This window comes from Hippocampus guttulatus, chromosome 17 (assembly GCF_054856545.1).
Source record: "Hippocampus guttulatus isolate MCC_2025c chromosome 17, RoL_Hgut_1.0, whole genome shotgun sequence".
Classification (NCBI taxonomy): Eukaryota; Metazoa; Chordata; class Actinopteri; order Syngnathiformes; family Syngnathidae; genus Hippocampus; species Hippocampus guttulatus.
The window spans coordinates 6,369,105-6,395,279 of record NC_141277.1 but is presented as its reverse complement, the minus strand read 5'-3'; the positions used below and the strand labels follow the sequence as shown (position 1 = coordinate 6,395,279).

Here is a 26,175-nt window from a genome sequence, read left to right as displayed (position 1 = left end):
AATGTAGATGATTAAACAAAATAAAATGTCAAGACGTAAACAGTTCATTGTTGACCTCAAATCATTGAATTGACATTGGGCTGTTGTTATTTGTAGTATTCTAGCCTTTCAGGGCTATACTAAACAGATGAAAAAATAGGATGCAAAAAAATTCCGAGTACTGTATAGAGCATATTGTCCTGTTCCTTTTGTCAGTTCAATTTTTTGGAGCTTCCAAAAGTCTCTCTGAAGTTTTCTGACACTTGCGCACACGCGTCCGTACTCAATCTTGTGATGATGCGTGTTGTGTTGCTTTTAATGACCCGTAAACGAATTGTCAACTGCGCACATTTCCTTTTGTAACTGAGACAGGAATGCATCATCTTTTCCCACTTGTGTTTTAATTTAAAAAAAACAGCAAAGTAGAGTAACGGATAAAATATTAGCTGCACTACAGAATTAACAAAACATGTTTTGACTAAATGCACAGTACAACATTGTTTCTTTATAGAAATAAAGAGTACAAGTAAGGCATAAGAGCCAATACAAGAGCCGCACGCAATAATGAAGATATATGTTTGTACTTTTCATTTCAATACACGTATGACCGTAAAATATGCTTGAGTATTTCACATACAAATTCCAATTTAAAATATTTTGTTCACATAATTCAACACATTTCTCTTTATGTATGTTTAATATTTGTCATGATCTATAAATAATATATACATAATAAAATAATAATATATCATTTTATTTAAAAATATATCATGTTTTGAATTATGTAATTAAAAAGTTTCAAAATTTACTTTTTCCCCCAAATTATAATTATTTATATATATATATATATATACCTGTATATATATACTATATATATATATATATATATATATAATTAGTTTTTTAAAAATCCCTTTGGTGCTGGACTTTATCAACTATAAAAAAGAAACAATAATACAGTATATTTTTTTCATATATGCAAGTGGGGGGTGGTATGGTATGTTAAATGTATGTATTATTATTATTCGTGTAGTATGATAACATGATCAGCTCATCATAGAACAGCTTCTCCAGTGAGCTGCGTGTATTCTAGTCAATAATGATACACTCTTTTGTGTGAATGGTACTTTTTTTTGGGTGGCAACTTCCACAGTCTTCACCTCACAAGCCTGTCAGGTCCACGATGGCCTTGATGAAGATGGTGTCGTCGCGCAGGTATGGACTCTTCGCAGCCAGTTTCCCCAGCGGGCAGAAGAGCGGACAGCCGCTGGCAATGTTCATCTCGCCGGCCGGTCGCTGGAAAGACGTGGAGGAGATGTCCGGACGGAAGGCGTCGATGATGTGCTCGCGGTTGTTCTGGTCCAGCAGCATCAGCGTCACCTGAATGACACCGGCGTAGAGTTGGCTTTCCCGTCACGGAGCAAGGTTAGTCTCCCATCTTCACCTTTTGAGTTTCAAGCAAGTGACTGTGCCCAAATCCCGCAAATCATTTCTCCTGCAGATGATGCAACTTGAGTTGCCTGAAACTTAAAGGTCAAGACTTGAGACATACAGTACTTCACCCCTTCCTACCTTCTGGCTAAAGGGCCACTTGAGCAGCGCGTCGCAGCGCCCCCGCATGACCACAAAGAAGAGCGACAGGTGCGTCCCCCGCCCTGTGCCGTCGCCGTTCAGGTACAAGCGCAGGCACATTTTGTAGCCGTACTTGCTGGAGTAGAATGCTGACGACAGAGAAGAGAGGACAACATGAAACGTGATAGCCAGCCAGCCTGAAACGAAGCCTCTTGAACTCTCCCCGTAGGACATCAAGGGCGGAGGGGAGCTGCTGGAAATTCCCCGCGTTTGCCGGCCAACGCGCATAAAGCAACATGCCTCGCTCGAGATGGAGACGTGGCACCCATCGAGCGAAAGCGGGGAAACAACTTCGAGGTTTTGACAGATGACAACAGTGGCAAAACATGTTCAAAACAAGCCCTGTTCAATTAGATGAACAAATGGAAGACACGTGCACCCTGCAGAGTCGTGCTTCACTGGTCACAAATTTTCCTATTTACTCGGGCAGACCTGGGCCAAATACCGGCCCGCGGGCCTGCTATTACGGACCAGGAAGAGTTGCTTGGAATTAAGAAAATAAAAGCTACAGCACATCCCAAATTTTAGATAATGCACGTTGGGCCGCAGCACGTCTCGTATTGGCCTGTGATAAGCTATTTGGAATTCAGAAAATAAAACCGAGTTTGAAATTTTTGCTTCGTGCGTGGACTAAAACAGCAGAACTTGTACTTTGAAACCTGTTTCCGGTGTGCGTGGGTGTTTACGTACAGGTACTCGGGCCGAATCCGCGCGATTAGCAGCAAGTCACGGTAATGGTACCCCTTCAAAATGTTCGCCCCCCCCCCCCCAAAAAAAAAAAAAAATTAAATAAAGGTGGAAACGGAATGCTCTGGTTTCCAGAAAATACGGACTGTTAAATATTTGTTTACTGAAATTAAGGGTAGACTCGTGTATTTATTTTGTAGTGAGCCGGTCGCCATCTTGAAGGACGATAACGTGAGTCGGCATGACGAGACGAACCGTGCGGAAAAATTCAGACGTTTGACTGAAGCTGGGAGAGCGCAGCTTTTCGAAGATTTGCTAGCCAAGCTAGAAAAAAACCCCCAACAAGGACAATTCACCAAGCTACACGCAGCCCGGAAAGCAGGTACCAAGACCAGCTTTGTGATAGCCCTCAACGTCGCGAAGAACCAGAAGTCTTTTTCGGAGGGGGGAATTCGTTCTAGAGCGCTTGGTGGACTCATCGCTCATTTGTCCGGAGCAACAAAACAAGTTGACCAAATCCAGGTACAGACACTCTCATACTGATGAGCATCTGTCAGGTGTGCTTCACATCTCCACCTCAAACATTCCAATCTGCTTGGATGCACTTGTCGAAGCTCAACTGAGGCGACATTTAGCTCAGTGAACAAGAAAAACAAAACAAAACACTGAAAACATGCTTGCTTACGACTTTTTTCCCTGCATTGTTTGGCAGTTGGGACATAAAATGCTGTGAGTTATGTTACATTATTAGTGGCATACAAAGACTTTGTGGTATCTTCATGGAAAGTTAAAATGTCATTTACTTATTTCAACATAGAAATTAAACCGGAGTAGATTTCAAAATTTTGGCCCGGCCCTCCACAATATTTTCTGCTTCTCATTTGGCCAATGGTGGGAAAATAATTGCCCACCTCCGCACGAGGGCTAGAAAAGATCCCCGATCAGAATCAAATGACTGAGGCTTCCGAATTGGATTTCTAAGTAGTTGCACAGCAGCGCGTCAAACTCCAAAGACTCATGTGCGAACGCGTCCGCTCACCCGGCGAGAACATGGCAGGCGTCCGACCGGCCACAGCGTCGACCCTGCGGCGAGCGAAATCCGAGATCTTCCAGACGAAGATGCCGTCGTAGGTGCAGAACTGCAGCTCTCGCACCAGCTGTTCTGTCTCGGACAACTGGAAGTCGCGCATGGCCAGCGCCCGCTCCAGCTGCTGAACCTTGTTGTTCAGGTTCTCCAGCTTGTCCTGGTCCAGGCGGTGCTGATGCGAGAAGGCCTCTAGCGTCACAGAGCTGCGCTCCACCTCGCGGTTCAGAACGCAGACGATGTTCTCCAAGGCGCTCATCTGGGCACAACCGCAACACGACTTGACTAGAACGATTCATTCAACGAATTTGCTCACGAAAGGATTTTTTTTTTTTTTTAATAAGTTACTATACAAAAGTGTTTTTGATTATGAAAAGTAATACTTGAAAGAAATAGTTACATATACACACCTTCTTGTCCTGGTCCACGGGAGGCACAGGGGACGAGGCTCCCTCCTCAGGAGCCCTGTACAGGCCCAGACCCGAATCTTCTTGCCACTCACTGGGGAGCGGGGCCTCTGCGCGGGGCGGCCGTGCCACCGACAGAACCATGGGCAGCAGCAAGCGCAGGTGCTCCGTGACGCTACCGTGTTCATGATCGCTCAGCTTGCCGTTGTCCAGCTGAAAGTTGATCGGAATGGGCTTTCTTGAATGACTTGAGCGTGTTTCAAAAAGCTGACCATTTTTTTTTAAAGCGCCCCTTTCGTCCTTCCATTTTTTTTCTCCTGTATGCGGCCCTCAAACGAAAAAATGTGGACATCCCTGTCGTCGGGTGTAGCTGCTTCCAATATTTTGTGCCTCCTCTGTCGCCAAGTTAACCATAAAAGTGCCAATCAAGTATTCTGGTTTGCATTTTTGACCCTTGTACAGGTGTACCTAATGTTGTGGCCTGTGAGGAACTCACCACAAATTTGCAGCCCACTTTGCTAAAAGGACAGGCGCTCTTGGACTTAGGGCAGGATCGTTGGTGATCGTTGAACTGGAGAGGTGAAACAGAAAGTTTATGGTGAGTTGGCGACCTCGGAGAGATTAAAAAAAAAAAAAAGATGAGATCATATCCGTCCGATGGCATACTTCAAGTATGATCACTTCTCTTTCATTTTCAACGTGCTGTTCACCTTTTCTCTCGGGATCTTCTTTTTACCGCAGTCTTTGCACTGCAACGGGAACTTGAGGCACACTTCATCGTGAGCCTGCAAAAAAAAAAAAAAAAAGAGCTGTGGCGTTCACTGAGCCCAAGCAATGGCGTGCCAAGCGAAGCTCACCTTGATGTCTTTAAAGCTGCATGACACTTTGCAATATTTGCAGTTGAGGATTCGGGCCTCGCACTCCCTCTCGCAGTGTCGCTCCAGCTCCGAGCGCAACAGGAAGGCCTGGCAGGCCTCGCACTGCACGCGCTCCAGCTCGCAGGAGCCTTCATGCTGCGTCTGGAACACCGGGACAAACTTTTTGTAAGTCTTTGCTCTCCCGCTCCCCTTTCAAACACTGCCGATAAAAAAATCTATGGCTTGAGCTATCCACAGTTGAATTTAAATTTATATATATATTCTTTTTAATGTTCAAGTGCGGTTGAAAACCGCATTTGCAAAGAGTGCAAAGTGCAACCGTTTCCTGCTATGACTCATCTTGCCCCCATATTCCCGCCACTAAGTTCAAACGGAAAACTTTGCACAACACAACAAATTCAATCAAGCCCACATCGCCCGAACGATTTGACCTTCTATCAACGGGCAATTTAATCTCCAGTTGTATTTTTCTTTTTGTGTGCGTGCGTGTGCATGTGTGTGTGTGTGTTCCCCTTTCCTTCCTGTCAGTGCTGGTACTTTCCCAGTGAGTTGTTGTGCCGGTTTAAGGCGGGACTTTCCAGGCAAGTATGTTCAGTTTTACTTCCTCTCCTCAACCATAAAGACTTTTTAAAGAGTGTGAGGTGGTCACGTGAGCAGTTCAAAACACAACACACACACGAAAAAAAAAAAAAAATCAATCCTCACCTCGTATTCTTTAATGGATCCTTTCCAGCTGCAACCCGCATTCAAACACTGCGCGGGGAGGCTCGCTATTTCTCGACCGGCCGCGTTGTCCGGAAAGGCCTGGCAGAAGGTGAGCAAACAAACTGAAAACATGCCCTCATTATGACGAGACGGGGGGGGGAATTCGTGTCTCACTGGAGAACAATGTCGTCCACATTCTAGAGCGCTTACCTCGCTGATGTTGAGGATGGAGGTGGGCTCCTCGTAGATCTTCTCCTGGCGGCAGGCTTCGCACGGCTTTGGGCCTGAACTGAGGTACAAAAGCACACACAAATAAAAATAATAAAATGTTTGCCGTTCGAACAGTTGAAAACAACAAAAGTGACAGCCAGTAATCTACCAATGAAACAAGAAGAAGATACGAAATGTATCAAAACAAGGAACAGCAATTCCTTCAGAAATGGCACAAAAAATAGGAAAATAAATCGATGACATCATAATCATCAAAAACGGAATGCGCAAGTCCTAATCCTCAAGTCTTCCAGCTTCAAGCAAGTCCCGAATTACAAACATGTTAGTTCAAAACAAGCGAGCCAAATGAAGTCTACATGAAATTTCAAGCAAGGCCAGTCAAATTATTCCCGTGGGAACCAGAAGTCATAAATCAGTTCATACGATACTGCGTCGGATAAAAACAATTACCGGTATAAATACGATCACAACATACAGACACATTCGCCACTTTGTACTGACACTTTTTTTTTCCCCCATGGTTATTTCCGGTGTAAATTACCGAGACAAACGGCTTTTGTTTATTCCAAACAAGCGGGGCATCATCCATGTCGCTGACACTTGGATCACCGGAGCAAAAAGGAAATCAACTCATTTATGCTAACTGAATTTCAGCAAAACTTAGTATACTTGAAACACTTTGCTGATATCTCCAAGCATGAGATTAGTGACCGGAAGTTAGCACGCCTCTTGTAACCGAAACACGGAAATGGCTGTTTGACCTTCATGAACTCAATTAACTTTGCTTGGAATTCCAAAACTTCCATGACTAATATCAGATCGACAGTATGTGAAACTAAAAGAGAGAGAGAGCGCCACCTTCAACATGAGTAGGCGCCATGGCCACATCCTTGCGAGTCACTGACACCACAATAGTCCTGTCATGCGACAGATGAGTCTGCATAAGATGATTAGTCTTGGGTGTAGCGAGACAAAAAAAAAAAGCCCAGAGAGAGGCCAGAGCATTGAGTTAAGAGGGGAAAGTGGACGGAGGACTCGCAGTCTACCTGGTGAGCTGCTTGAAGCAGTGGACGCAGAAGCGGTGGCCGCACTGAGCCTGCACGGGCTTCCTGAGGACCTGGAGACACTGCTGACATTTGTATTTATTTTCCATGGGCACCGACAGCACGCTGTGGGGAATCCCTGGTAAAGAGTTGCTGCTCTCCAACCACACTCGGGCCATTCTTCTCCATTAAACTGTACTAGTCAAGGACGGACACTGTTAAAAAAAGAAAAGGGGGGGGGTAGCTCAATTGGGGATATAATGCTATAAAAATAAAATACATGTACAGTCATACCTCGGGTTTTTGACTATAATCCGTTCCTGAAGGCTGTTCAAAAACTGATTTTTTCGAAAACCGAAACCACGCTCTTTTTAAAAATATTGAACCCGTCTGCTCACAATGGAACGCTACCCGAGGAAGCGTCACTTCCTCGTGTAAGGATGGCGAGAGGAGTCAAGTGGCACATTCAAGGGCGCTCAGTTTGGTCGAGAACTGATTTTCGGTCGTAATCCGAGGCATAATAAAAATCAATTTTTGGTCGAAAACCGATTTGGTCGAGAACAAAGACATTCGAAAACCAAGGTTTGACTGTACATATATCCAATACACACACAGCATGTGGAGTTTTTAATTGCTTTAATACACAAAGTTAGATCATTGGACCCAAATACAATTTTTGTGTGAGCTGGCCTTTTTTTTTGGCAAACAAATCTGTAAGAAAACAAATTGCGACAGATTGTGATATCGCACCGCGCGACCGTACAGTTAGATTTGGTATGCGGCAGGACATACCGACAACGTTGTCCATTTTTCACATCTAATCGAATGTGGGCACGTCAAGTTCAGTTCGCTCGTCATGAGTGTGGCAGATGCTCATATCGTCATCGAGAGAACATGATGGCAGCGCGATAAGCGGCTACAAGTCACGGCATACATACCTTTTGCATGCGCTCAAGTGAACAAACTCACACATCCCGAGGACATTAACAGCATAGGCGGCGCTTCTCATCAGCATTTAATCACGACGACTATCAGTGGAGCTTACGGTAGTTTGGGGTCTGAATTTCGCAGCATCTCATCGGTGCTCGGTGTGGTACTACATTGAAGGTACACAATCTCACTATTTCTTGTATACTGTGAACACCCCCCCCCCACCCCCCCAAGTTTAAAAAGTTGCAACATAGCGTGCTCGAGAACCTTTACCCACAATGGGGTCATTCAGAACAGTACTGAATGTTCATTATGACCACGAGTATTGGATCGTTTGTTTTGAAATGACTTGCAAGTCATGCAACAGACCGCGTGCCGCGTTTTGGGGATTTTTTCACGCAAATGTGGTTCAGTTGCGATTGTGTGTGCGTGTTATTTCCAATCAACCGGGAGATGTCATCACATATGAGGTCACACACATGATCATTTCTAAATAACAGTGAAAAAAAAGAACAACAAGAAGTGCTATGTGGGCTTCACGCAGCTTCTTTGAATGCCATTGCAGAAAAAATGAAGGAGTGCTCATCAATTATGAGGTGTGAGTTATGCTTAAATGCCAAGTTCAACAACAACGAAACTTCTGTGGTTACTGTATTATGAACAAGCAGTCACTGAAAAATCCAAGAGCAGGGGTATGGACCTTAGCCTCCCTCATTATGAGACTACCCAGAGAAGCTCTGCTGGGTTTTGTTGCGCTTTCAAAGGAAGGGGATGGGTTACAAGAGGATGTCAAGGCAATAAAACAATAACGTATTGTTTCACGGGGGATGTAAAACTGGACAAACTGTATCTACAGTGGATGGTACTTTTCAGCCTCTTACTTCCCTCAATAAAACTTATCTTGTGATCAAGATGCGTGGCATGCTGATGAGACATGTCAAAGGTATTTTCATTCATTTTAAGAGTCACGTGAACTACTATTTAAGCATGGCTTACCGAGCTCCATTTAAAATCTCAGTCTTGTTTGAAAAGGTGCAACTACAACACAATGTCCCCCCCCCCCAAAAAAAATTCTACATTTCTTAATACAATAATGTGTGAATATGTTTATTACTGTGGTTGTAGTTTAAGAATTGAATTGAATACAACTTTATTGTCAAATGTACATACAGCACAGATGAAATTTCTTCCCTCTCAACATAAAACAAGAGGAGAGACTCTGTTTCTAATGTTTGGTTTAAAACTTTTTTTCCGAATCCATCATGCATCGCCACAACATTGACTTATACTATACTTCACAGACTTTGACAACAAACACGCTGCTAGGAATGTGTTATTACAACAACAATAACGATCCGGGGAAGGCCCTCACCGTTTGCATACTTTTATGCCCAAGTATATCCTTGCATGCAAAAGGTAGAAAGACAGTTTCACAACAACATGATGAAGGCCAGATAAGAAAAGTAAGCGAACTTCCTGCACAATGACTCCAGCCATATTTGGTCACATGAACATAGCCACAAAAGCATAACACCAAGTGTTTTAATCGAAGTAAATTCTTCTCCAACGCAACTAAAACTGTCTTGCACATTAGTACAAACACCTTCCATGGGGGAAAAAAAACACAAAACAATAACTGGATAGGCTTGCCAACCGTGTAATTCGACTGTCAGTCTGGCAACCGCTCTACATTTGTATCATGCTTGCCCGCTCTCTCTCTCTCACTTGCCATGCGTCGCTTTGAAAATGGAACAAAAACAAAAGGGATTTTACTCACCGAATTGTCAGAGTGGCTCAATCGACACACTCGGTGTAAGGGAACTCGCAGTCCTAGTTAACTTAGTTTATAAGTCCACCCACACACGCACGTCACCTTCAGCACACCCTTAAACGGTTTTCATTTCGTCTTGTCCTGTGGTCATCTAGTTCTACTCTTATAAACCGAGGCTGTTTAGCCTCAGTGTATATTTAGAATCGCTGATTATAATTACGATTTTACTAATGTATTGCAAATATAAACGTCGCCTTGACGAAAGCTAAACTGACTTTCCGTGGGACGTCACATACTGTATTAACTTTCGCCCCCCCCCCCCCCCAGAAAATCGGTGTGAAAATACTTTACGACCTTTTTTTGATTGATTAACAGCATTTTGACAAGTAAAGGCGATGTTAAAGTTGTTGATGCCAACATAGTAACCCGCAAAGAGGTAAGACGAAAGTGCGGCTGCAGTGGACACTGCAGTACATTAAAAAAAAAAATCTGTCGACCACGCATGCGTATTATCGAACGTCAAAATAATGTTTCCTCGAGTGGCTCGACCGCTACCACGACTGGGTAACAGGCACTCCACGGTGATCGCGAACGGTATGAATTTCTACCGCTGACGTTCTCAAGTATAATGGGAAAGGTTGTGACGTGCAGCGTTTTGAAAAATGATTGAAAACGAGAATAACTCTTACGGTGTAAATGACACGGTGGAGGTCGAATTCCTGCTAACATTGAGGGAAGCCAGTGGCTAGTGGAGATAGTCGAAATTAGCTGGTTTTATGTTGCAGAAGTAAACGCTTCTATACTCTTTTATTAATTTATTTGTAATACTGTACAAACAGCCTCGTCGGTTTTGGATGGAATTGTAGCTGGAGACACGTTGCGGGTTTTTTTGATTGATTTTGTACAACTCGTGTCCGCTTATGTGTCATTTGTATTAAATGTGAACATATCTTGTTTGGTGGATGTGCAATTGGTGAAAATTAGCTTCAAAATGATTGTCATATCACATATTTTTGCAATAGAGCAGCGTATTTCCCGCTGGACAAATAAATTAATTTCTTTAAAATATGCCGTGCAGCTGGGAATTGGTCAGTGAACTGGGATATAAATCAGGGAACACAGATTTTTTTCTCTTTGCAGTAATGATGTTGGTATGAGGTTGTTCATCCTGCCCCTTTTTTGGCTCTGCAGCATGTGTGAAGCGCAGGAGCAAGTTGACAGATAGTCGATACCATGAAGAACTTTATCCTGGACACATCCCCACTTCTGCGATTCAGAAGGCCTTGCTGGCAGTGGGCTCGGGGATCGCCGCACTGCAGGACCCCTACAGGCACGGTGAGAAGAGTCAATCAGGACACTACCTGGGCTTTCTATTTTCCCTTTACTTTGCATATGAAGTCGAGAAAGAATAGTAGGTGCTGCCCACACACACATAAGTCAACCTGAAAGTTTTGTCAAGGAAAAGCAACGGTTTTAGACACCAGGTGTCTGATCTTGTCCGCTTCTTCAGTTTCATTGTATTTTAAGAGCCTTTTGTACGAAGGAACATCTGTGATTATCCCAGACCTCATCAGCTTTCATTTCATCATATTGTGATTTGTTTGTCAGTTAGACTTTCATTTCCACAAAACAGGTTCTGCTCTGGCCAACATTGTGGTTAGTCCGTCTGTATTACTGTTCCGAGATACCAGGCTTGAATCTTGGCTTTGGCCATTTGATTGAATTTCCTTCACAGCCACATTCCCATGGTTGTTTGTGTTTACTTGCCTGGCGACCAATCCAGGGTGGACCAACCCTCCCCCCCAAAGTCAGCTGAAAATGACTTCATCTATTGAGGACAAGCGGTATAGAAGGTAGTGGGGATGAATGGCCATCTCCTCTGGTGGTGTAGACCAAACGCATAAGGATTTGCCATTGTAAATATTGAAATTTAAACAGATTATCAGTGTGGTGTATAATTTATGCAGATTTGACATTTGATTCGGTTTCGTTATTTAACTATGAAGAGAGTTAAGACTTGATCAGTGAGTCAGTGGCAGTCTTAGCTTGGCCTGCTAAACTGCTTCATACCTAAGGTGAAACACAAGCCAATCAGATAGTTAAGATTCCATTGAGTGATTTAACGTTTTTCAGATGACGAGAAGTCTGGGCCACACAGGAAAAGGAGTTTACTATCTAACCTGAGGTAAACTTTTCTGAGATAGAGGTTGGTTGATAAAGATACAGCAGTTGCTAAATGTCTGGCAGACTTCCAGATACAAGATTGATGGCACAAGCTATCCTAACAACATCCGGAAATGCTAGGATGATTCTACTTGAAGGAAATTCACGACATCAGCACTCGCATCCATTTTTTTTGAGCATGTTAAGGAGTAAAATAAATAAATCACTCTCAGCACACCCTTGCCACATGATAATCACTCAGGATTGCATTTTGTCGACATTATTCGCAAGGCGGTCCAGACTCAAAAAATCGGCCCGATGATCAGTATGTGCGTAAATCTCTTTTAAAAAAAAAAATGTCCCACACAGACATGGTTGCAGTGCTCGGAGAAACGACAGGCCATCTGGCCTTGCTAAACCTCAGGGACCGCATGAGAAACGACCCCGAGGGATACAGAATTCTCACGTGAGTCGGCACAGCAACATGATCCAAAAAGTCTTCATCCGGCGGCCCCAGGAAAGAGTTTTTGGTTTTGTCATTGCGAAACTGTAGGGAGAGACCCAAGATCCGCCTGTCCACACTCGATTTGGAAAAGATGGCCTCCTTACCCGAGGGATCTTTTGGTCGGGAATACATCCGTTTCCTGGAAGACAATGTGAGTTCATTCTCAGTTGAACTGACCGACAGCATCTTGACCCGTTTTTTATTATTTTTTTTCTTGGATTCTAAGCATGTGACGCCCGACTCGCGGGCCCACGTGAAGTTCGTGGACAACGAGGAGCTGTCCTACGTCATGCAGAGATACCGAGAGGTCCACGACCTGCTGCACACCTTGCTGGGAATGCCCACCAACATGCTCGGTGAGCAGGGACCTCATGTCGTTTTTCTCTCTTCATTGCGATGGAATTTAGTTACCATGTTATCGCACACGGATAAACAAATTACCACACCGCACAAAAAAAAAAAAATCCATCAATCAATCAAACTATCCCCAGGTGAAGTTGCTGTGAAATGGTTCGAAGCCGCTCAGACCGGGCTCCCCATGTGTGCCCTTGGAGCTCTGTTGGGCCCGCTTCGGCTCAACGCCAGGTTCAGCTTTGTCATTCATTGTTCATTTATTAACACAACGCCCTGGTTGATTTGTTACATGGTTTCCTTTTACAACCTCTCCCCAGAAGTCTCCAGTCGCTGGTCACATCTTTGGGCCCGTGGGCGGTGCGAAATGGCCTGCAGGCTCGTTGCGTTCTGTGCGTCTTCTACGAGAGGCGATGGGAGCAGAGCCTGGACGATCTGAGAAGAGAACTCAACATCCAGCCACCCCCATAAATGCTCACTGAGCATTCCTTAACACGTAGAAACATTTGATGGACTTCAGGTGGGGAGTTGTTTGTGTGTGTGTGTGGTTGAGATTTTAACAAATATTTTTGTATCAAAGGTAATTAAATCAAAGCCTCACTGCTTTTAATGACAAGTGAGTAAATACTCCTGCGCCCTTTTATTTTGCCTTTATTGATTGGCAATACTGACCCCTTGTGGCTGTTTGCATCAGTCTCTGAGAAAATGCCTTTTATCGGAAAATGGTTTAAAAAAAAAAAAAGACGTTATTCTTCATGTTTCAAAATTGTAATTTCAAACACTTTCTAGGTTCCGCAGTAGAACGTCTGTTCAATTTTTTTGGTGACATATTTCAACTTTTTGTTTTGCTGAAAGTCACTCGTTTGAAACGGTAGCCCGGTCTCATGCAAATGAGCCACTGCTCATTTATTAAATAACCTTCCATAATAATGGGGTGAAAGATTTACTTGGTTGCTTCGTTTCACACTTGGGCAGGTACTCTAGAGGCGCACCGATTTGGAAACAAGATCTTTAAAATTACATTTCCCATATGACGCATTGAAGAAATATCTTGATTTGCTCTATCAATGTGATAGTTTTATATTGTTAATATTACCATGATTGAAATGGACTACGAAAGGGAGGTATGACTACTGTAGACCAGAAAGACGGCAATCATTCATTTACCCAAAACACAAAATAAACAAAACAATGACATTTTTGTGTAAACAGCATTGGCATTGGGTAGATGACAATTTTTTTTTTAATTATAAAAGCATCATTAAAAAAGTCAAATATGTGACAATATAGTACCGTAACATCTGTAATTAAAGCCTACTCTTCAATCTCAAAACTACGATAATAGTAATCCTTCGCATATTCGCGATAAATACCGTGCTCCCTGATTTCACATTTTTCATGTTAAAGGGGAAGTCAACCCCAAAATGTTCTTTACAATAGCATGTTCTATGCACCACCAGTGGTCTAAACAGGGCATTCTGTTTCATTTTGTGTTTGTGTGATATGAGTTAAGCAGCCAAATCCATCTGTTTTCTGGCGCTGAGTCATGATTGGTTGTTTCCTGAGTTACAAGCAACTGTGGTGTCATTTTCAGTCGACAGCAAGAAGCAAAATGGAACCGGCGAATAGAACATATTGAAAAGAACATTTTAGGATTGACTTCACCTTGAAGTAGTTTGACAGTTTCAGTGTAATATGGTTATACTTTGGTCAGTCACAGCAAACGCCGGCAGCAAAGGGGCGCTGAAGTTAGGCGTAACACAGTGCAAGACAGCAGCGGACTCCGGTTCGTAAAACAGCAGGGTGTGACTGAGCCAGTCCAGCAGGACGCCCACCCTTTGGGGTCTCGTCGCCACCCGGAGCAGCGCCTTCTCGCCCGCGTGCCAGAAAGAGTACTCGCCGTCATAGTGGGACAGCACCCACGATTGGTCATTGTGTCCCAGGCGGGCCACGTCCCCGGAGCCTTTGCGCTGGACCCCGACGTAGCAGACGCCCACCTTGAAGGCGGCGCTGTGGCCCACATCCACCACCCAGCTGTGAGTGCCGGAGGACAAAGACAGGGAGCCAAGGGCATTGGGCCAGCAGTCGAAGCGCGCCGGGTCGTAAGGCGGCGGCTGGGGGGGCTTCTTGTGGAGGAAGGTCAGAGTGCAGCGGTCGTCGGAGAGCAGCAGGAGGGGATTAGCGGTGCGTTCGTCAAACTTTAAAGAGGGCAAACCGTGAGCTGCAGACATAAGGACGGGATGTTACGAGAGGGCCAATGTTGTTCTAGAATGGACAAAGGGCCACGCGCTAGGACTCGCATAGAAAACGGGACATGCTACATGACTGCAAAAAAATTAAATGGAACCAAGATTGCATATATCAAATCAAGGCGAAGATTTTCATCTTATTCTGTGAGTTTGTCAGATTCTGTTTTTGTGTGTCTCCAGCAGGTGGCAGAGGAGGACCTTCCTCCAGCGGGCACACCTGCAGCCAACATTAATCAGCCAACTATTTAAGGACTTCCAAGTTATCATGGATCTGTCGGATGGTTCATCCGGCTAACGGCTCTGCCAACAAGTAGTGAATTCTTCCAGACGTTTTAATGCTGCCTTATAGTTTTTAATTATTTGTCACCTTTTTTTCTATCACAGACTTTTTGGTTTTTTGTTGTCTATTTGACAAGCTGTTTCCGTTTATACTTTTTCCTTGCCTTTTGCAAGTCTTGGGTTGATTTGTTTTCCTGGTGTTTTACCAGCATCCTTTGTTGTACTTTGTCAGTCATGCGACCTATTTTTTGTTGTCAATAAACCTTTTTGTCAATGACAATTTGGATCTTCAAAAACTTTTCAGGAATGGAATCTCTCTCATTTTTCTATTGCTTATCCTCTTTAGGGATGCAGGTGAGCGGGACCCTATGCAAATGTCATACTTGGGACCATCGTAAACCAAGGACCTCCTGTATGGATAATGCACACGACTGACCTTTTGGCCTGTGCAGCATGGCAGTGGCCCACATTCCCCTCAGCAGCTGGCTATCGCTGCAGCCCGGCCTCATGTTGAGTTGCTCCGTATCGCATGGCTGGGCCACTCCCTCAGCCTCCTCCACTCTACAGGAAGAAGGCACATTGACTTTATCTGATGCATTTTACCACCAATCAGGTATGGCAGCACAATGACTTAACTGACATCCAACACAATAACTGTGTCAAAGGAAATGCAACTAGAACGCTGACCAAACAATGCTAATCCTATGTGGTGGGCGACACTATTGCACTCCAGTCCCATAGGTGGCAGTAGTACAACAGCCACGCGGCAAACATTTTGTGCAAAAAGTCCCATCTGCTGGAATAGCTGGGTCATTGTTCAAATTGGCTCAAATGCAGTGGTCCCCAACTATTGTAGACAGAATGATTTTATATTTGAGAGGAACATATACCGGCATGTCATAATTGTGAAGATAGGTCCGCGCCATCTAGTGCAATTGTATTACATCTCATTAGGATTGTGAAAATGTAATGTAAAAAGAAAGTCATGTTAGCCTGCCTTACCTTTCGGCAATCTCCTGAATGCCCGTCTATAAGTGGAGACAGAATGCAAATCTCAAATTATTTATGAATACTATTATCAAAAACAAAACCATGTAGACTTCGCCTCTCACCGCCAGTTGTGCATCCGGAGAGTGCGTTAGCGTGTGCACCAAGCGGGAGCGTGTTTGTGACAGGCTGACCATGGCCTGGCCCCAGTGAGCCCTTTGGGTGAGGAGGCACTGCTCGACGCGTTCCTCCTCCCGTTGGACCTCCTCCAGGAGGCGCTGCTCTTCTTCCTCGAGGGCCTCTCGTGCTGCACTGACCCGGGCCACCACTCGCTCCCGAGCCATGCTCGCTGCCACCTATACCAGTAACGCGCATAAACAAGGAGCACTGAAGTAGTCATTGTCCACAATGACATGGTGTGTATGGGTTTGGAGTGAAACAATCGAGATGCAACCCATTTCCTAGCTAGCTGATTAGTTAGCTGGCTAGCTAACTAATCAACAAACTCAGTCCTAACTAATTTATGCCACCCCCAGCTAACTAAAGACAGTCTTAACTATGTAACTGCCCTGAATGACTGACTAATGATTCTTAACTCGATAACTAATCATCCACTCACTAGCTAGCTAACTAACTAAATGAAGACAATAACTCCTCCCTCTTCTTTTGTTTTCAGAATTGTGCATATAGAATGTAGTTTTATGCAACCGATTATTTTGAGAAACAAAAGATTTTTTTATTTTATTTTTTGTGGAATTGGGCGAATTTGGACGCGTCTCCCACCTGAAGCTTTTGCTCCTTGGCTGTGAGTGTGCACTCGATGAACCTTTCCATTCTGAGCGCCTGCATCTGCATTTTCTCACACACATCCACTAGGTGATTCTGGTTGGGAGGGGGAAAAAAAAAAAGAATGAGCTGGAAGGTGCAAATGCAACGAGAAAATCCTGTCTCTGGAGAGGAATTAGATGGGGATGATAATAAAGAAAAACCTGATTGACATGTCACACACCCTTACAGGGATTTACATGTTGAGTTATTGGTGCTGTCAGATGTATAAACAAATTCCACACAATCCACTGCTGGCCCCTTGGCTTGGTATGTGCTCACAGCCAGTGTCCACATCGTTTGACATTAAGTGTACAAAAGCATTGCAACAACCAATGCAAAGCCACGCCCCTCACGGATATGTGTGCAAGTATTGTTAGTTAGAAATAAAGACTTATACTTCACTTTGTATGGTTCATATATGATTGTAAATATTTTAGCTTTCAGAGCTTCAAAATCACAGCACGGTTTTTGACCGGTTAGCACGTTGGCCTCACAGTGCAGAGGCGCAGGGTTTGATTCCGGCTCCGGCCTTCCTGTGTGGAGTTTGCATGTAATCCAGTTTCCTCCCACATTCCAAAAACATGCATGGCAGGTTAATGGAACACTCTAAATTGTCCCTAAAATCTGATAGTCGCTTCTTCCACTAGTTATACAAAAGATTTTAAATCTTGATTCGGATTTAAATCCACTGAACTGAAATTTATTTTTGCAAAATGATTGTCATTACCTCATATTTGTAAATTTAGCTATTTTGTTACTTAACCGTTTACTCGTATTTTCCATGTAAACTCAAACTAATCCAGGTTTACAATGTGGGAATGAGATGTGGTGCCCCCCCCCCCGCACCCCGCCCTTCTCTGTTAGATAGCCGCCCAACTGCTCCCCACTGCCCCTCCCACCACCTCTCTTTGCACGCCACTGCTCGAAGTGTTTTTCATACAAATTTCAGTATTTCATGAAAATATTACAAACAACGGACAAGTCTGCACAACACCGTAAGAACAGTGCAATCTGCAATAGTACTTTTAAAATGTGTTTATTTATATACATATTTATTTATTAGGGTGTGCGGCCTTTTTACACATGTTTAAAAACTGCAACATGCACTTAAAATTGTCGAAGATGCAGGAGAAACCGACGACTAAGACTCACCCGGACTGCAGTGACTCTATCGGCCAAGGGGGTCACGGAGTGTCCATGGCAGGAGCCAACTATGGCGCAGTGGGAGCAAATCAACTTCAACTCGGTCCCACAGAACCAGTCCAGCTCGGACTCGTGCTCCACGCACGTCTCGCTCTCCCCGGAGAAGATCCCGGACTCATTGTCGGAGGTGGTGGCCATGACAGCGGTCAGAGCAGGTGCCTTCGCCCCGCCGCCTGGCTTGTTCCCAGCGGCTGCGGAGGAGGAGGAGGCGGCGTCCCCCCCGAGCGCAGCGAAGATGGGCTGCTCCGCGGGGCTCATCGCCTCGCTTTTTACCACCGTGGAAGTTTCCTCGCCGTTCTTCGGTGAGGTGAAATCGGTGAGCTCCTCAGTCATCATGGTAGCAGGTGCGCAAACGGGACGCAGCTGAGTCTGCGCTGTAGCGCAGGTATAACAGGTGAGCGCTACCCGGAAGTAGTGAGATGTGTCAGCGCTGTTGTGTTTGTACATCTTAAAGTCCAAGCTGTAAATATTTAAATAAACGAGTAATATTCCAATTTTATCAATCGGTTGGGGACCAAAGCATCAGGTTGTGCGTTTTAGCCCCTGACACCTGTTTTCACCAATCGACACGAAACTGGGTAGACATGTCGCTTGTAACAGGACTCAGCAAAAACTCCCAAGACATGTCCCAAATTGATCAGGAAGTCGAACTTGTGGGTTTAAAGTTTCAGGCAGACAGATGGATACACTCTTCATGGAGGCTCCGCTCTTCACAGAGGATAATATATGACTGTGAGGATAGATATCATATTTAGTGTTGCATTTTAGGATTAAGATTAAGAACCAAATTAAAGTCAAACAATTGGTGGTTCTTTAAAAAAATAGAATACGTGTATTTATTCTATTTTATATTTAGTTTGACAGTAAACTTAGTGAGAGATTGGCCTCAACAATTTGAATCTTATTTTTAAAAGAATTTTTCATTATTTGCCCAAGTGCTGCTTATTATGAAGTTAGTTGCGTTCACTACTGTCATACAAACGCTTGTGTCTCAAGTTTGTGCTAGCAAGTCAAAGCCCAAAACGATGCCTCGTATCTAAAAAAAACAACGCACCACTGGACTCTCTTTATTTTGGATCAGACAGCTTCATGTTTCCCGAACGTTACACCAGTAGGCCCATCTGTTTACCAACATTTGCCCTGCGTTAAATAATTGTAAGCAACTTGTCGTAAGTGTGTTCAGGGATAAGTAGTAAAAGCACACCTCAGCAACAGCCTGTTTTGCAACAGTGCATGTCCATCACTCCAGTGGAGGAAGACAAAATAATGACAACCTTTCTCTCGCTATCATTTTTTCACCCTCAAAAGACATTTTTGAAAGTTGGGTACTTTTTGGTGACCCCCCCCTTCTACCGGCGCATCTGTGTGTAACTGGATATGAGTGATTGACGGGGTAGTTCTGGGATAGAATTTCCAAATGTTTCACTGTGTGACATTGTATTACCAATAAAGGGAACTGTTTCACAAGTTAGCCTGATCGTCAAGACTTAAGCAGTTTTTGATTTGGTCACTTTTAAAACACAGTGTGGTAGATAATTGTATTTTTGTTTTGTTTTTACATATTTTTGTTGGTTTGGTGGTGTTCCGAGAGATTTTCCCAACAGTCAAATACTGTATGTATCTTGACTCAATAGAGGTTCGAAAACACTGCAGTACAGCTCATGCTGATAGGACATGAAGGCAACTATGTGGGCACAACCAAAAACTTGCCTCAATGCTGCTTGTGAAGCCAAACGTCATGCATCGTGACGTCACTCTTGGATTTTTAGCGTTATCGTTCACAATTAATAAATAAAGTCGTTGATTTTAAAAAATGACTTGAAGTGATTGACAAATCCCACTGAGTTTGTCACCAGTTATTCGTGAAAACGGATGTGACCGGTCACGAGAGTGATGACGTAATACGTCGGTTTTCAGCCATAACTCGATGCCCATTGGGTATAAAGCCGGAAACGAATGTTTTGAGAAAACATAACGGTTATTTTGATTGGCCAGTCAGACAAGCATCTGCTGTCGCCCCGCCTCACTTTCGGAGCTCGTCCTCCTTCCCTGCGCCAACTGCCAGCGGTGTCACCGAGGCCGGGCTGCCGCCGGAGAGAGTCGGAGCCACTTAACCCGAACGGTATCATAACGGGGCTTTAGGGGGCCGCCTCCCCCAGCTGACGACGGTTAATACCGGTTTGGATCCCACGCCTCGCTCTTTCCCGATGTCGGACTTCAAGCTGGGGATCGTACGGCTCGGCCGTGTGGCCGGGAAGGTGAGCAGCCATCCTGGGGTTGCCATGTGCCGCCGGGGGAGGGCCCGCGGGAGCTAAGAAGGAGCCAAGATTGACCGTTTGGGGGTTCTAATCGAGGTTTGGTAAAAGCCGCCGATTGATGATGTTGAAATGTTAACAATTTAGCCTCGTTTCAACGCATTTAGAGAAAGCGGCGGCGGGTCGCCTTTGCTAGTGCCGCTGCCAGCTCCACCACGCAGTCTCGGGGTAAGATGCTAACGCTAACTAGCATTAGCAGAGGCTTTCGGCGTTTTTGCTGTTATTTAATTATTGTCGCTAAAATGGCTTATTTCCCTCGCAGCGATTTTGCCGCGCCGCAGTTGTCGAGGCAAATGCCTTATTGTTCCTCTCCGCGAGGTTAATGACACGACGACAAGCAACCGAGCGAGCGTGGCCACGCTAGCACAGACATTTGGATTTTAAGACGAGGAAGCCATTGCCCAGACGCCGTCTTAAATCTTGGCTCCCGCTCATACATAAATCCGTGTAAATGAGGAAAATTCACCCCCCCGGCCCATAAATTCTCCCCAAATTATAAATTGCTTTTCTAGTCAATAGATGCGTGGTAGTCGTGAGAAACGTTTGGGGTGGAACATTGTTGTTGTGCCGGCTGGCAGGCATCATAGTGGACACTTGGGCTGTCACATCGCGTGTTTCCACCCGTGTTTCATGCGGATGACGCTGTGCTTCCGACATTCGGCTTGCCCGGGGAGGACGGGGGGGTCTCGGGTACATATCACATGGAATCCCCCTACGCACGCACACACACTCACTTAAGACACCCTGTGAGGAGATGGAACGTGACTAGCAGTTTGTGGACGTGGACACGTGGATCTAAAATTTGTTTGAAATGGCACTGTCAGAAAAATATTTAACAATGTATACAACTGAATATTGTTCGAAATGAATGTGCCAATAGAAAAGCATGGATGTGGATTTTAATGTGACTATGCTTATCTGCTCAACAACTTTATTCATAGATAACTTAAAAAAATCCACCAGCTCTGAAACAAAGTGCTGTCAGTAAATAAAACTGAACAGTAAACGCAAATAATAAATAGGGATAGACTGATCATCGGCTGGGCCATTTATCTAAAATGCAGAATATCGGCATCAGCCTTAAAAAAGTAAGACAGCTGATAAGAGATCAATTGAAATATAATTTCTGGCAGCCTTGAACACATCTGTTCACTTTATAAAAGATGCATCCTTTGCTTTTGTGTCAAATTAAAACAAGGATAAGGGAACATTTACATTTCAGTTATTATGAAATTTGAAGAATTTTGACATCCAATATTTTCCCTTTTACTAAAAATTAATATTGACTCCACATGTCATTCATTGGCGTAGCAACTCGCAGTTTCACCGGAAAGCTACTGATCCAAGTTTAGGCACTCTTGTTCTTTTATAGTGTGTGTGTGGGGGGGGGGGGGGGGGGGCTCATTCTTCAACTGGTGAATCCACACCAGTTATGAATGGGTTGCTTCAAACTTTGTCTTTTTGCCCTGTGCCTAATAAATTGTCCAATGTGTCTATTTTGGGCTGGAATGCAACCTCATTTGTATATTATTGAACTTTCAGACAAAATACACACTGATTGATGAGCAGGACATCCCTCTTGTTGAAAACTATGCCTTTGAGGTAAGGACAGACACCGTAGCCCCACCTCACCGACCCCCCAAGTCTTTGTCCACCTGGCGTTAAAGTGTGTGTCTTACCAGGCGCGCATGGAGGTTGATGCAGACGGTAATGGTGCGAAGATCTTTGCCTATGCTTTCGATATTGGCAAGGGTCGCTGGGCGGGAAGGCCGCTGCACGAGCTGCTCTGGTGAGTCTTTAGTTGTTCTGGCAATTGCCTGTCGGTTAAGATGGAAACTGATCCTTCCTTTGTCTCGACAATTAAGTTATTAACCACGTTTTGGATGACACGCCTTTTTCTTTTTTTCTCTTAACCGTGTCACTCCTTGTCTGGTTTCATCAGGGAGAAGCACCGAGGAGGCATCGCCCCAAGTTTCCAAGTCATTCACATCAACTCTGTGACGGTTGACAACAGGCTAGACAATCTGCGACTGGTCCCCGTGGGATGGAGTCCCAAACCGGAAGAGATTTCCAGCAAGCAAAGGCAAGGCTGAGAAGTTAAGATTGGGGGCAGCTGGGATCTGCAAATGACGCTTTGGTGTTTTGTCATCATGCAGTGAGTCATCGGTTAATTTAAGATGATTTTTTTGGGGGGGGGGTGAGACAACTGGGATACACCCTGGACTGGTCACCAGCCAGTTACAGGGCATGATAGACAACCATTCACTCACATTCATCACCCATTGACAATTTAGTCTTCAATGAAACTAAAGTGACCTTTACCCACTGCTCCCCCGATCCATTAATGCTTCGTGGGCCATTTGATATCACGACACACCATCTGCGTGTCGCGTCTTTTTAGACATATTTTTGTCAGACATTTTATTCTCTCCCTTCCACCCCCCCAGGGAACAGTCACTGTACTGGCTGGCCATCCAGCAGGTTCCGGCAGACCCGGTGGAGGAGCAGTACCTGGAGCTGAGTCGCACACGCTACTACAATGCCAATGGCGAGCTGGTGGAGGAAGAGGAGTGCTCGTGCACGTACTACGAGTGCCATTACCCGCCTTGTTCGCTCATCGAGCGGCGGGTGAGTCGTCGACTGTGAAGAAAATGTGCACTGCGTTCCAAATTAGTAGTCTTTGGTTCACTTTCCAATTCGATGTAATTTCAAATCACAATTTGCTAGGCTGATATGGAGCAAAAAAAAAAAACAAATCTTCTGTAAGGCCGAGTCCCCTCCAAATCCCGCTTCGTTATTACTATTGACGGCCGAAAAATGATTGCTGAATCATTACTTTTTGCTCAATTCCAAAAATATCATTCATATGAAAAATCCAGTTTGATTATTTGAAAACTTATCTATTGAACCAGAAAAAGTACACTGGTGTTTTTTGCCCGGTGCTTCTCTCTCTGTACACATTTTTTTCTTTTTAGTTTAAAATGGCTTATCTTAACCAGGATCCCTCTCTGGAACGTGGCCAAAAGTAGCACTCGGGGGGGGGGGGGGGGGGGGGTCGGTTTTGTGCCGGTTGGTGCCGTAAATCTTTGTTGGCTGAAGCCGGCTGCATCCCGGCTTCGGTTTATAGCTTGACACAAATGGCCAGCCTTTTTTATTATTATTTTTTTGGTTTCTGCGCAGAATGTTTTCCAACCCGTTGCCTTTCTTCCACAGCTCCGGGAGTTCAACATCTGCGGCCGCTGTCAGGTGGCTCGCTACTGTGGCTCGCAGTGCCAGCAGAGAGACTGGCCCGCCCACAAGAAGCAGTGTCGGGAGCGCAAGCGGGCACTGGCCCTGGAGTCGGAACCGGAGCGGTGATCGGCAAAAAGGGATGGGGGGGTGTGCGGGGGGATACCGCGTTTTGATATTGGGGTTGAGGGCGTGGGGAAGGCGAGAGACTGAAACCACAGAGACAATGGCGCTCGCCTCACTGGTGGATTGGAAGTAGGTGATTAACAGACATCGGCATACACTTCCACAACCGTATAATTCCCCTTGCTTCTCACATGGACGACAGGGAAAGTTTTTTTTTTATTTATTTTTTTTTTTTGTGTTTTTGGGGGGTTGGTGACGCCCTCTGAGCTCGACCTGCTGCTGCTAATCGTTTCGCACGCGAGAGGTAACGACTTGTCATGCCGACGAACTGGATCACGCTCGGATACGGACGCCATCTTCTGTTCGGATTGGATCACACTAACAGTATTTTGTGCGCGTGCGTTGTATGTTCTGCCAAGGACTCGGTGTGTGTGTCTGTGTGCGCCCGCGCACATATCTTCCAAAAGGGGCCATATTCCAATTTAATTTTATATTCAGTCTAATTAGACATTTTCACTGTTTTGTAATAAAGTAGCTGCCGAATTGTGGCTTTTATTTTCATCATTTGTTTTTGCAGACAGCGGTACAAATTTCAACCATTGAACTCACCTTTGTGTATCTCTCCACTATTTATGAACATCTCTGTTGAATATTTTTGAAGAATATGTTTGTAAAGCTGGGTGTTCCAAAAAAGTTGACATCTGTGTGTCATAGCATAGTCTCCCCCCCCCCCACCCCCAATGTTTTCAGACAACCAGAAAAAAAACCACATTCAGCAAACATCAGTCCAGTTCCCTTGACTTAAGACTCTGCACAAGGCAACTTTTGCCTTAGGAAGCTCACTACTACTTTTTTGTTGATTTAATGACAGTAAGTTAAACATGACGTGGCCAATTATGCCGTTCGGCTCGTGATGTGAAGTAAATAATACAATTTCAACGATACGTTCAAACTATCGACTTGAGAACAGATGTTCAGTATGCACTCCTGTGACATGCCACGTCTTCCGTTTTGCGTTCCACTTATTTTTTGTCTTTAATTTTTAGAGGGTCTAAATCTGTTGTCAGGTTTTTTTAAATTGAATTTCCTGTGAATTGCTCACTGCACATTCTGACTCATGAACACCTTTTCAATGCTAGTGAATGTCATTGAAGTTAAAAGTTTTTGAACATCTTTAAATTCAGATCATTTGAGCGAGAAATGCCTGTTAGTGCACCACAAAATGATGTCGGAATTTTTGGAACACCCTCTAATTTTTTTTATTATTATTAATATACTTATATATTTTTGGGTTGTTATCTGATTAAAAATACATTTTTTCTGTTTATCTGAAACTAGGATTGTGGAGATTGATGCTTTTCAATGGAAAGTGACCGTTTGGTACTTTTGGCATCGCTAATTAATGACAAGAAAACAATACTCGATTAAAATGATGACGGCACTGTTTTTCATGACTAAGTCCTCCCATTGGTATTGCTGCGTGTGTATGTGTGTCTGTTTTTTTCGGAGGAGGGGGGAAATTCTATCAATGGAGCTCTATTTATTTAAAGTATTTGTGAAACTTTTTTTTTTGTGGTGGTGATATTTGAAGGCAAACTGAAGTGGACAGACGGTTTTCAGCTTTTTCTTTACTTTGAAATCGTGTTAGAGCGAGGCACTAATTAATTGTTTTGTTTTTTTCGCAGCCCTTCCAGGTTTCCTCCACAAAAAACACTGTTCACTGAAATCTTCCACAACGTTGAAAAACTTGAACCCCCGCCCCTCCTGTTTGCTTTTGGAGATTTTTTTTTTTACAAAGTGAACCACCTCCTCGTTTGTTGTGTGTCGACTTTTTGACTTGCGCCTTCACCCACAATGCACATGGTTAGTATGTCTTCTCTGATGAGTCCAGACACTTGCAGCACGTGTCCCACGTTGACATGCGACTCATTGATTGTGTATTTTGTCAGTGTGCGTGAACGGGTTTTCACCACTGCGTTAAACCCCCGGTCCCACGTTAGCGCGTTTATCCTAGACAGGGTGTGATTTCAATCATCACCCTGCGCTCTTTTTTTTTTTTTTTTTGTAAGAAAATGAACATGAATCACTTAGAAATTAAGAGCTACAATATGTGACTAGAGTTGGGCGATAACAATTGCTTTTCCTATGTAAAATGATGCTCAAATAAAAAAAAGAACAAAATGAGGCTCTTCCAATTATCTGTTTTTTTTCTATCCGTTGAGCGTTTCACTCGATCAAGTGTGAAATTGAGCCAGCTAATAAATCTTGAGTTATCAGCTTTGTTCTGAAAACCTCTCTGCCCCACTATGATGTAACAGTGGGGCTAATTAACAACCACCCACGGTCTGCCACGGATGGGCAACTCCACTCACCGGGGGCTGCTGTCCTCTATGTTTTAGATGTCGCCCTCCTCCAACATACCTGATTCAAACAGAAGAGACCCAAATATTCTAAAACGTACGGCCGATAAAATGTCACGTTACCATATTACGACCCATCGTATTTAAAAGCGAAAAAGAGTTAATTTGATGCACGAAGAGGTGCAATACCACCGCCGATCTGTCAGCGTCGCCCTAGTTTTCGCACATATTTGT

General features: G+C 44.3%; 4 protein-coding genes and 1 long non-coding RNA gene across 17 annotated transcripts; 3 read left to right on the top strand and 2 right to left on the bottom strand.

Annotated features, from left to right (window-relative positions):
• Window positions 1-361: 361 nt before the first annotated feature.
• On the bottom strand, window positions 362-9,642 carry traf2b (Tnf receptor-associated factor 2b). 5 transcript variants are annotated; one of them, XM_086135376.1, is made up of 12 exons: window positions 9,354-9,642; window positions 6,650-6,861; window positions 5,583-5,661; window positions 5,373-5,471; window positions 4,647-4,808; window positions 4,500-4,574; window positions 4,286-4,360; window positions 3,793-4,002; window positions 3,338-3,641; window positions 1,552-1,700; window positions 1,424-1,474; window positions 1,213-1,359 (listed from the first exon to the last, which is right to left on the bottom strand). In XM_086135376.1, the coding sequence occupies exons 2-11, from the start codon at window positions 6,823-6,825 to the stop codon at window positions 1,466-1,468; spliced, it is 1,338 nt and encodes a 445-aa protein (XP_085991502.1). In that variant the 5' UTR covers window positions 6,826-6,861; window positions 9,354-9,642; the 3' UTR covers window positions 1,213-1,359; window positions 1,424-1,465. The 5 variants fall into 5 exon arrangements, with proteins under 5 accessions (XP_085991498.1, XP_085991499.1, XP_085991502.1 ...); XM_086135372.1 differs by lacking the exon at window positions 1,424-1,474 and having other exon boundaries at window positions 362-1,359; window positions 9,354-9,638; XM_086135373.1 differs by lacking the exons at window positions 1,424-1,474; window positions 9,354-9,642 and adding an exon at window positions 7,585-7,774 and having other exon boundaries at window positions 362-1,359.
• LOC147191761 (uncharacterized) lies at window positions 1,255-3,054 on the top strand. The gene is made up of 3 exons (XR_015103549.1): window positions 1,255-1,404; window positions 1,481-1,620; window positions 1,781-3,054. It is a non-coding gene; the product is annotated as an uncharacterized LOC147191761 (long non-coding RNA).
• A 200-nt stretch (window positions 9,643-9,842) lies between the features above and the next one.
• coq4 (coenzyme Q4 homolog (S. cerevisiae)) lies at window positions 9,843-17,110 on the top strand. 7 transcript variants are annotated; one of them, XM_086135382.1, is made up of 8 exons: window positions 9,843-9,941; window positions 10,539-10,682; window positions 11,880-11,976; window positions 12,064-12,166; window positions 12,242-12,371; window positions 12,507-12,600; window positions 12,687-12,886; window positions 14,799-17,110. In XM_086135382.1, exons 1-7 carry the CDS (start codon window positions 9,875-9,877, stop codon window positions 12,835-12,837), a joined length of 786 nt encoding a protein of 261 aa, XP_085991508.1. In that variant the 5' UTR covers window positions 9,843-9,874; the 3' UTR covers window positions 12,838-12,886; window positions 14,799-17,110. The 7 variants fall into 7 exon arrangements, 3 of the variants coding, with proteins under 3 accessions (XP_085991508.1, XP_085991507.1, XP_085991506.1); XM_086135381.1 differs by having other exon boundaries at window positions 14,796-17,110; XM_086135380.1 differs by having other exon boundaries at window positions 14,081-17,110.
• Window positions 13,581-18,577, bottom strand: bspry (B-box and SPRY domain containing). 2 transcript variants are annotated; one of them, XM_086135377.1, is made up of 6 exons: window positions 17,862-18,577; window positions 16,665-16,763; window positions 16,007-16,237; window positions 15,897-15,922; window positions 15,331-15,455; window positions 13,581-14,587 (listed from the first exon to the last, which is right to left on the bottom strand). In XM_086135377.1, exons 1-6 carry the CDS (start codon window positions 18,357-18,359, stop codon window positions 14,052-14,054), a joined length of 1,515 nt encoding a protein of 504 aa, XP_085991503.1. In that variant the 5' UTR covers window positions 18,360-18,577; the 3' UTR covers window positions 13,581-14,051. The 2 variants fall into 2 exon arrangements, with proteins under 2 accessions (XP_085991503.1, XP_085991504.1); XM_086135378.1 differs by lacking the exon at window positions 16,665-16,763.
• Window positions 18,578-19,966: 1,389 nt separating this feature from the next.
• On the top strand, window positions 19,967-25,766 carry zmynd19 (zinc finger, MYND-type containing 19). Of its 2 annotated transcripts, XM_086135384.1 has the most exons (7): window positions 19,967-20,170; window positions 20,335-20,395; window positions 21,770-21,829; window positions 21,910-22,016; window positions 22,170-22,310; window positions 22,675-22,855; window positions 23,441-25,766. In XM_086135384.1, exons 4-7 carry the CDS (start codon window positions 21,916-21,918, stop codon window positions 23,582-23,584), a joined length of 567 nt encoding a protein of 188 aa, XP_085991510.1. In that variant the 5' UTR covers window positions 19,967-20,170; window positions 20,335-20,395; window positions 21,770-21,829; window positions 21,910-21,915; the 3' UTR covers window positions 23,585-25,766. The 2 variants fall into 2 exon arrangements, with proteins under 2 accessions (XP_085991510.1, XP_085991509.1); XM_086135383.1 differs by lacking the exon at window positions 20,335-20,395.
• The last annotated feature ends 409 nt before the right edge of the window (window positions 25,767-26,175 follow it).

What these genes read in the sequence shown, in the direction of transcription:
- traf2b (XM_086135372.1), bottom strand. Translation starts at nt 6,825, where the DNA reads ATGGCCCGAGTGTGGTTGGAGAGCAGCAACTCTTTACCAGGGATTCCC. An exon ending in GCAGCTTTAAAGACATCAAG is followed by an intron (nt 4,575 to 4,646) that starts GTGAGCTTCGCT and finishes TTTTTTTTGCAG; the next exon opens with GCTCACGATGAAGTGTGCCT. An exon ending in GCCTGCCATGTTCTCGCCGG is followed by an intron (nt 1,701 to 3,337) that starts GTGAGCGGACGC and finishes CTCTGTCGTCAG; the next exon opens with CATTCTACTCCAGCAAGTAC.
- coq4 (XM_086135382.1), top strand. Translation starts at nt 9,875, where the DNA reads ATGTTTCCTCGAGTGGCTCGACCGCTACCACGACTGGGTAACAGGCAC. An exon ending in AATGCCCACCAACATGCTCG is followed by an intron (nt 12,372 to 12,506) that starts GTGAGCAGGGAC and finishes AACTATCCCCAG; the next exon opens with GTGAAGTTGCTGTGAAATGG. An exon ending in CCGCTTCGGCTCAACGCCAG is followed by an intron (nt 12,601 to 12,686) that starts GTTCAGCTTTGT and finishes ACCTCTCCCCAG; the next exon opens with AAGTCTCCAGTCGCTGGTCA.
- bspry (XM_086135377.1), bottom strand. Translation starts at nt 18,359, where the DNA reads ATGTACAAACACAACAGCGCTGACACATCTCACTACTTCCGGGTAGCG. An exon ending in CCAAGGAGCAAAAGCTTCAG is followed by an intron (nt 16,238 to 16,664) that starts GTGGGAGACGCG and finishes TTACTGGTATAG; the next exon opens with GTGGCAGCGAGCATGGCTCG. An exon ending in CATGCTGCACAGGCCAAAAG is followed by an intron (nt 14,588 to 15,330) that starts GTCAGTCGTGTG and finishes TTATGTCTGCAG; the next exon opens with CTCACGGTTTGCCCTCTTTA.
- zmynd19 (XM_086135383.1), top strand. Translation starts at nt 20,120, where the DNA reads ATGTCGGACTTCAAGCTGGGGATCGTACGGCTCGGCCGTGTGGCCGGG. An exon ending in TCGGCCGTGTGGCCGGGAAG is followed by an intron (nt 20,171 to 21,769) that starts GTGAGCAGCCAT and finishes TTGAACTTTCAG; the next exon opens with ACAAAATACACACTGATTGA. An exon ending in GTTCGCTCATCGAGCGGCGG is followed by an intron (nt 22,856 to 23,440) that starts GTGAGTCGTCGA and finishes TTTCTTCCACAG; the next exon opens with CTCCGGGAGTTCAACATCTG.